We start from the raw sequence: 9,255 nt of genomic DNA on the forward strand, positions 1-9,255 counted from the left end.
TGAGGGCAGAAATCTGGCTGAGTCTGGAATAACCTTGTGAAGGGAAAAGATATGAAAGAAGGATATCTATCTAGATGTTAGGATAGAGATGATAAATAAAACAGGAAAACAGGAAGACACAATGAGAGATAAAGGAGGTGCAGTGGGATTGGTGGAAGTCAATGTCTTGTTGTTGTTTTAGTGTTTATAATATTAACTTGTAAGATATGGATTTGGTTGTTGTTGTTGTTGTTGTCGTCGCTTTCTTTAGTTTTCAAATGTTGATTTTTGTGTGTTGTGTATTGTTATTTTTTGATATCTTTCGTGTTGTTGTTGTTGTTTGGAAAATACTAATAAAAGTTATTTTTTAAAAATAAATAATAAATTGAGGTTTCCCAGTGTGCAGCTGTGTCGGGATGGTTTTTAAGATGTTTGCTCACTTGTTGCTTTGGGAAGAAGGGCCAGGGTATAAATTTAATAAATAAATGAGCAAATACATCCAGAGTGGAGACCCTCCAGCTCAAGGTTGGCCACAGTCCTGCTTAATTTCAGCTGGGCCTTAGGAATTTGCGGGGAGTGTAAAGAAAGATCCTTGAACTCATAAGTTCATTAATACTTGTGTTCAGCCCCTGATCCCTGGCCTTTGGTAGAAAAAGAATGTGTGCCTTAGACAAACAGTGTCACTATTATGCTAGCTTCAGCGCTGCTGAAAGGGAGGGGAAGGCTACTAGACAGTGTCAACGGTGCTGAACTAGATGAATAAAAAGGTCAGACTTTGTATAAGCCACCTTAGAAATGCTCCTTTGCCTCTAGGCTACGTGCATTAGCCGTTTTCAAGTTTTTACTGGAACACCTTGACTTTGCCCATTGTTGTGCTGCCTCCCTTCTGGAACGGATGCTAACTAAGCCCGTTGTTCCCCTTCTTCCTTAGATCGTCATCCCTTTCTTCAGCCTGCTTATCAAGGACATTTACTTCCTCAACGAGGGCTGCGCCAACCGCCTGCCCAACGGCCACGTTAATTTCGAAGTAAGTAGAGCATGCTTGGAATTTCTCGATGTGTGTGGTTTGTTTTTTTAACCGACAAGCTTTGCTAATTAAACTGTGAGCAGAAAGCCTTGCCGGAGGGTTGGCTGCCCATCTCTTGATGCTAATTGTGAGCATGACTAGTCCCGGAGGTATAGACTTAATCATTTGGTGTCTGCTGCCGGGTCCTGTTGGCAAAGACCCCACCCTTTGGGGGAGAATGTCTGCTCTGACTTTATCTCTTTCACTGCTCGTGGTTGGCTATGCCCTTCCTCTAAAAACAGACAAGCATTCAGGTTCCCCCCTCTCTCTTTTTACATCTGTTTTAGGGCCACATCTGCACTATACATTTTAAGCAGAATCATAGAATTGTAGAGTTTGGAAGCATAGCTGTCAACGTTTCCCTTTTCTTGCGAGGAATCCTATTCAGAATAAGGGAATTTCCCTTTTAAAAAGGGAATGTTGACAGCTAGGGTTGGAAGGGACCCTGAGGGTCATCTTGTTCAATCCCCTGCAATGTAGGAATCTTTTGCCCAACGTGGGGTTCAAACCCATGACCCTGAGATTAAAGGTCTCATGCTCTACCGACTGAGCTGTCCCATTTTAAACTGTCATGGCTTCCACCAAAGAATCATGGGTACTGAAGTTTGTTAAGGGTGCTGAGAGTTGTTAGGAGACCCCTATTCCTTTCACAGATTATGAAGCCCACTTCCTGGGAGTTGTAGCTCTCTTAAGGGTGAAGCATCACTGTCATATGATGGTGAAGTGGCGTCGTCAGTTCTTACTTCAGAAAAAGAGCGAGTGTACCTCTATCGTAAGTGTGGCACTGTGGGTTAAACCACAGAGCCTAGGGCTTGCCCATCAGAAGGTCGGCGGTTTGAATCCCCACAACAGGGTGAGCTCCCATTGCTCGGGCCCAGCTCCTGCCAACCTAGCAGTTTGAAAGCACGTCAAAGTGCAAGTAGATAAATAGGTACCTCTCCGGCGGGAAGGTAAACGGCGTTTCCGTGCGCTGCTCTCGTTCACCAGAAGCAGCTTAGTCATGCTGGCCACATGACCCAGAAGCTGTACGCCGGCTCCCTCGGCCAATAAAGCAAGATGAGAGCCGCAACCCCGGAGTCGGCCATGACTGGACCTAATGGTCAGGGGTCCCTTTACCTCTTTACCTCTATCGCAGCTGTCGGAAATGCTAATTTGGAATTTTACACCATGCATCCCTCTCTATTCTTGGCAGACTTTGATTGGTTGTTTGTTTTGTTTTGTTTTTGTGGACATGTTTTTACTGACCTTCTCTGCCCTCTATTAAATTCCAGAAATTTTGGGAACTGGCTAAACAAGTGAGTGAGTTTATGACGTGGAAACAAGTTGAGTGCCCTTTTGAAAGAGACCGGAAAATCCTTCCATACCTGCTCACCGTCCCAGTCTTCAGCGAGGATGGTAAGAGATGTGCAAACTCTGGTCATTGTGCAGTGTGACCATTATTTTTGGGGAAATACAGAAGACCACCCTAGCTTTGTTGGAGGTAGCCCCTTGGGAGAAGAAGGGCAGGGTTAGCATTTGATACACCTGGGAGTCTCTGAGAAAGAGGAGTACATAAAACCCACAGTACTACAAGTTGGTGATTAAAGGCCAGCTATATGCAGTGCTGATTGGCTAGCATCCATAGCATCATCAAAACAACCCCCGCTTCCAATCGCAAAGGACTGGTTTGCTCTTATCAATGAATAAAGGTACATAATAGCTCTAGGAAGGAAGGAAGGAAGGAAGGAAGGAAGGAAGGAAGGAAGGAAGGAAGGAAGTCCACCTGAATCACAGGATGGAGAAGCAAGACAGTCCCTGCAACAGAAAAACATTTGATTCACAATTAAAACAATGCAAGTCTAGAAATAATGGTTGTTTAAATTTGGTGACCGTGCTTCAAATAATGGTTGTCGCCTGCCATAATGTCCCAACTGAGATAGAAAGGTGGCATGTAATTAATTGCAATAATTCAAAAATCCATAGCCAAGTATTCTAATCACAAATAGTAAGAGGAGGACAATCATTACAGAAAATCGGGATGGATAGAATATTCTGCAAGCAGTTTTTTAAAATAAAAAAAGCATTATAAGAGGGTTCTTTACCATCCAGACCTTGTTACTGTACACTTGGAAGTGACAAGGCCCCTACCCCAAGAGGTGAGATGCTGATGAAGTCCTCTGAGGCAGTGTTTCCCAACCTTGTGCCTCCAGATGTTTTTGGCCTACAACTCCCATCATCCCTGACCACTGGTCTTGCTAGCTAGGGATGATGGGAGTTGTAGGCCAAAAACATCTGGAGGCACAAGGTTGGGAAACACTGCTCTGAGGCATTTGTGTCCTACTTCTTTACCAGGGAGCTCAACACAATTCTCCCCCTCCTCATTTTAATCTCCACAATGACCTTGTGAGGCAGGTTAGGCTGAGAGTGAGTGACTTGCCTCGGAGGTCTTCTGGTGAGCTGAGTGGGGTTTCAAACCCTGGTCTCCCGGGTCCCAGTTACACTACACTGACACTCTACCCGTTACACTACACTGGCTCGCATGCCTGTAATGACGACGTTCTGTTTCTTCTGACTGCAGCACTTTACTTGGCTTCCTACGAGAGCGAAGGCCCCGAGAACCACATTGAAAAAGACAGATGGAAGACTCTCAGGTCAGTGTCAAAGGGGATTGCCGTCAGATAAATCAGCAGACTGCCAAGTTGCTTGAGCGCTAAGTCACCTTCGATACCAAGTGTTCCACTGCTGCATGCCTCAACAGATGGACACAGTGTGAACTGGCTTCCAAAAAAAAGTCATATTTAATTTCTGGGCTTTCCCAAAGTATTAGCACACAAGCTGTTTCATCTTCCTGTTTTTTTGTTCCTTCCACCCATTCCCAATGTATTAGGAACCTCCTTTTTCATCTTTAAAAACTGAATGAATGCATTTATTTATTTTTGCCCAGACAGATTTCCATTTTCCTTCCCTTTCTTGTTTGAAGGCTTTTGTCCAGTCAGTCAGTCATGCATGTTTCTAAATTCTCCTAAAGTTGACTTGGGCTGATTCAGGCCTGGTGGCCTTTTGTATGCTGCTAGGCTGCAACTCCCATCATTCCTTAACAATTGGACATGATGGGAGCTGGAGTCTAACAATAGCTAGAGCGTACCAGGTTAGGGAAGGGATGTGGGTGGCGCTGTGGGTTAAACCACAGATCCTAGGACTTGCCGATCAGAAGGTCGGTGGTTCAAATCTCCATGACGGGGTGAGCTCCTGTCACTCGGTCCCTGCTCCTGCCCACCTAGCAGTTTGAAAGCACATCAAAGTGCAAGTAGATAAATAAGTACCGCTCCAGTGGGAAGTAAACGGCGTTTCCGTGTGCTGCTCTGGTTCGCCAGAAGCGGCTTAGTCATGCTGGCCACATGACCCAGAAGCTGTACGCTGGCTCCCTCGGCCAATAAAGCGAGATGAGCGCCGCAACCCCAGAGTCGGTCACAACTGGACCTAATGGTCAGGGGTCCCTTTACCTTTACTTTACCTACCAGGTTAGGAAAGGCTGCATTGGTTATAGTCCCTTATTGTCCCTCTTTTGCCAGCTAAGGAACTGTGGCATGCAAAGATGAAACCATATGCCATTGGCAGTTGGGGAGCGAAACTTGCTAGTGCAGTACCTTTTTGCCTGAGAAAGTTGCACAATGTTTTGGTGCGACCTTAGGGCAGGGCCATTGACAGGCGTAGCCTGGGAAGAGAGGGGGTGGCGATAGGAAACTCCCAAGGGCCAAACAGAGATTTGGAGGGCCACCTCTGCCCTAACCCAGACCTGAGGTTCCCCACTGTCTGCTCTGCACTTTTGAAAGATCAAAATTAGCACCTTTGAGGTTGCTGCCAATCTACTGTGCTCCCGAGAGCTACAAGCCCTAAAATACACCCAGACCCATTTGGTGGACAGTTCAGAGAGAGACCAAGAAATGCAACGTCTGAGACAATCTGTGGAGCGGTTTCCCAGTGTCATAATCAATGGAGAGCTGTCTTAATATCTTCAGTTTGTTGTCCTTCCTGTCAGCTCCTCAGATGCCATATTGCCCCTTGTAGAAAGGAGGAGAACCAGAGCAAAACTTGAATTAATTGGCTGTGTCTGCCATTGGTTTGGGCTTCATTTGTCATTGGTTTCGGCGCCACCTGCTGTTGGCCTCCCACCTGTCCTACCAACCGCCTCTGTTCCTAATGAGTGTCCTCTCTACTCCTCTGTCTTTTAGGTCAACGCTTCTTGGAAGGGTTTAATCCATGACTGGCTTCCTGCTGCTGTTGCTGCTGCTGCTGTGCTGACGTGGATTATTTTTTTTAATTGAAGGCCATTATTGATGTCACTTATTTATTTTTCCCCCTCCTCCCCCTCCCTCCCTCTTTAAATCAAGTGACATTTTAAGTTATAAGAGCTGTGCAGCTAGTTAAGACATGTCAGGACTTTATTAAATGTAAGAACAACCGCAAGTTAACTCGAGAACAAGCAGACCGGCTTCTCAAACCTGATGGATCATCAAATTAAGTGACTGGTTTGTTTTGGGTGATTGATCAAAAGACAGCGATGAGGAAAATCGTTTGAAGATCTGACTCTTCTTTGAATCATTTCAAAACACCTGGATGGGATTCCATCACCACCTTTAAAAAAAACACTTTGGCCTCGCTGCTCCTTTGTATTAACAACTTGCTGCTACTTGTGGGCTGGAGTCTCAAACAAAATTTCATTCCACCTGCTGGCATTTCGTTTTTCGACTGCATCATGTTTTGAGCGGTGAATGGAAAGGAAAACTGTCTCAGGCTGATATTTTGCTCAGCGAATCTAAGAACTTTGGTTTCCTCCTTGGGGAGAAGAAGAAACATTCACGGCAAAGTGACATGGGCTGCTTAAGATTTGCGTTTATTTATCATGGGAAAGGGATTAATGATTATTCCTTTGGGGTCGTTGGGTTTTCTGTTTGTTTTGTTTCTTCCTTGAGTTTGCTGCTGGCTGGCAAACTATTGTTGTGGTATTATTTAAAAATGAGAAGTGATTAAACTCAGTGCTGTGATAGGAAAAGCAGAGACACTAGAAGGAAACGTAGCAAATGTAGCTAGACTCTGTAGAAAAGAAACCCTCTCCCCAATTTATAATTACACTGTCTTTTTATTTGTTTCTGAAGGGCACGTTTACACAGTAAACATAATCTGGTATGAATCTGATTTAACTTCCTGGCTTTATCCAGAAAACCTTGGGAACTGTAGCTATCTGAAAGTAGTCAGGGTAGAGACCTCCAGCTTAGGATTGGAGGAATGACTCTAGATGTTATTGGACTACAACTCCTGCTCTACCTTGTTCATAAAACTATTTCCTCCCATAGTTTCCATTTAAACCAATTTGAAACGGTCTTAAATTTCTAATGTAGACATCACCAAATGGTCTGCATCTCCTTCCCACCCCAGGTTATTGGTTGAACAATTTGACTTATTATTTCCTCTTCAAAAATTGCAGCTCAGACCGTGGGTAGATCAATGCCTTTATTGAGGGTTTTTGAGAAAAACGGAAGTAATGGTTGAAGTAATGTGCGACCCAGTAAAGCTAACTGGAATTGTGTGATGTCTTAAAGACAAGGGAAGGATAATCTTCTGCTAAAGTAGAAGTGTGGGTTGAAAACAACCGACTGTCTTTTGCTTCATGAGTTTATGAGCAATGTTTTGACTGAAAGAGGGCCTCTTGTTATACATTCTGTAGTAACCGGAATGCTTAGCCACTGTATTTTGCCCTCTAGGAAATTCTGTCAAATGAAGCATAACCCTCCATTATTAGGCAGCCTAATGTTCAAGGTGGGGGTCCTTCATTTGCCAGACTCGTATTCTAAGCACAGGGATTTGTATGTAATCAGTGCCGCCGTTCAAAATTGAAAATAAATATATCTATATCTACACTTGCATTGCCCTGCATACTTGTAGATTTGGAAAAGGAGTTCAAGGCTCGACTCTTCTTTTTTTAATTACTTCTGCAAAAAATAGACACCCTATTGAAAAAGAATGGTGGCTTCTGCTCCTTGAGAGATGTGCAGCATCCCACTGTTAAGAATTTACACTACTACCACCCTGTGATCACAACTTGTATTGCCAGAGTTTGTATGCGTGTCTTGGTTGACGAAAGGGTGTAGACTCCCATGGGCTGTTCCTAGCTTTTCTGAGCCATACTCAACTCATTTCTGTACATGATATTTATTTACATATAATCACATTACGTAACGTCATACCCTCTTATTTTATCTCTTTGGCTCAACTGAGCCTAACGACTTCCCTTCCTCCCGTCTGATGGTTTAGATTACTTTACATTACTCAACCTGAATAGGTAGCAATTTCATCTTACAAATCTTCAAATAACCCTGCTAATGATGTTAATTGTTTACACTTGTCTTTCAGATATAATATAATATAATATAAATTTGTTCCAGTCCTTTTGGAATGCTTGGTCTCATTGGTTCTGGGTTCTTTCCATCAGTTTTGCCAGTTCTGCAATACTCAACTCATTCCTACTTCCTGGAATCAAGGGATCTAGGTTATCCATGTCTATTGATTTCAGTAGGTCTACTCTAAGTATAAATAGTATTGGATTCAACCCTCTTGCAGGTGGAATCATGAGGGGAGAATAACATCTGAAGAGATGAACGCTTCTTACTAGTCACCATTCCCCACTCTATAAGCTGAAGGGTGTGGCTCTCTAGCACAAAAAAGAAAGTAAAAATTAGTTGTTGTTTTTAGGACTGCAGCTTTTAAAGTTCAGTGGAAATTTGAAAAGCAGAAGACTGGAGTTTATCTTCAGTCTTAGTACTGTGGGCCCATTAATTTATCTCTGATCGTAGCACTGTGGTGCTCAGCACTAATACATGAGGTAAGACTTCTCTCTGATCTTAGCACTTCATGCTTACGTCGGAGACAGCAGATCTCTGCACCTGACATCTTGCAACATCGGGTGATCAACGAGTGGGCATGTTTTGCTCAAAATGGCCTTGTAGGCCAAACCCAGAGGCCTGTCAGGCCTAATTATGCCCATGGACAAGAGGTTCCCCATGATAATGGCAGCCACCTCACATGGTGTAATGGCCCTCTGTAGAAACTGGATAATTCATAATTCAACCGCGTCACAAATTTTCACCAATATGGCCACCTCTTCCTTTGTGTGTGAAATACTTCATTCAGCTCTACATTTCTATGCGCTCAGGCTAGCCCTGTTTGTACTCCAGGCTACAGGTGTTAGGCCTGGTCACCATAAATGGTGGAACCTAGTGGCCTCTAGAAGTTGCTGGATTAAAATTCCCCAAATCTCTGACCTTTGACCATTTTGGCTGGGACTTCCAGGAATCAAACAGTAGGTGGAGAAGTATGGCAACAGAGACACCTGTCAAATATAGATGGAAGCAGATGAATGTTTATATCCCTCATTTCCTCAAGGTAGTTCTCCTTGACACTTACGTTTTTCTTCTCGCCCACGACAACCTTTTGTGGTGGGTTCAACCCAGAGACAGTCACTAGCCCAAGGTTACCCAGTGAGTTTCAGGACTGAGTGGAGATTTGAGCCTGGCCTCAAACCATTATCCCACAGTGTGTCTTGAACCTTGAGATGTCATCGCCCCTCAATTTATTTCAGTATTTTCATCTCGCTTTTTGAAGCAAACAACTTGCGATGCAACCAAACCAATATAAATACATTTCAAAGGAATATCCTGAATCGTCCTCAGAAAACATTTTAAATATGAAATAAGTGTGAGCTGCATAGATGATGGAGTCTGTGGTTATTTATCTCTTCGTTGTTTCTTTCTTAGTTTGGTTTCCATCCCGCCTTTTATCCCAGGAAGATCTCCGAGGTGGCTTGATATAAAATAATAAAATATAATTACTTTAGGATTGCTTCTGCCTCTTCCAATGCAATCGTTTGCTTATCTGTGGAAATAATTTACATTTCCTCCATTGTTTTGACTCTCCAGGTGTCTGGGGCAAACATGTTTCATTTATGGTGCTTCTGGAGAAGTGGGGAGAATATAAAAAGGCAACAGAGATGAGTGTTGACAGTCAAAAGCAGCCACTGTTGTGTGCTTTGGGATGGAGAGTGTTGATCTGGCTTGCAAAGAGGCTGTGCATACCAAAGCAGGCAGCGGGAGCCTTGAATGACACGAGCCTCTCCACCTTCACAACAGTGGCAGCAGGTGCTGCGAGATGGGGCCAGCCGTGGGACTCCCCCTTTT

At 43.9% G+C, this 9,255-nt stretch overlaps 1 protein-coding gene across 2 annotated transcripts in view; it reads left to right on the forward strand.

Moving 5' to 3' along the window:
* Window positions 1-6,980, forward strand: part of RASGEF1B (RasGEF domain family member 1B) — a 249,594-nt gene extending 242,614 nt beyond the window's left edge. For both annotated transcript variants that reach the window (XM_083756618.1, XM_083756619.1), the window contains 4 exons: window positions 911-1,006; window positions 2,317-2,440; window positions 3,603-3,675; window positions 5,257-6,980. In XM_083756618.1, the coding sequence (XP_083612744.1) occupies window positions 911-1,006; window positions 2,317-2,440; window positions 3,603-3,675; window positions 5,257-5,281 (318 nt within the window). In that variant the 3' untranslated portion in view covers window positions 5,282-6,980. The remainder of the gene's footprint in view (window positions 1-910; window positions 1,007-2,316; window positions 2,441-3,602; window positions 3,676-5,256) is intronic.
* The last annotated feature ends 2,275 nt before the right edge of the window (window positions 6,981-9,255 follow it).

This window comes from Podarcis gaigeae (genome assembly GCF_964106915.1).
Source record: "Podarcis gaigeae genome assembly, chromosome: 9".
NCBI classification, from domain to species: Eukaryota; Metazoa; Chordata; class Lepidosauria; order Squamata; family Lacertidae; genus Podarcis; species Podarcis gaigeae.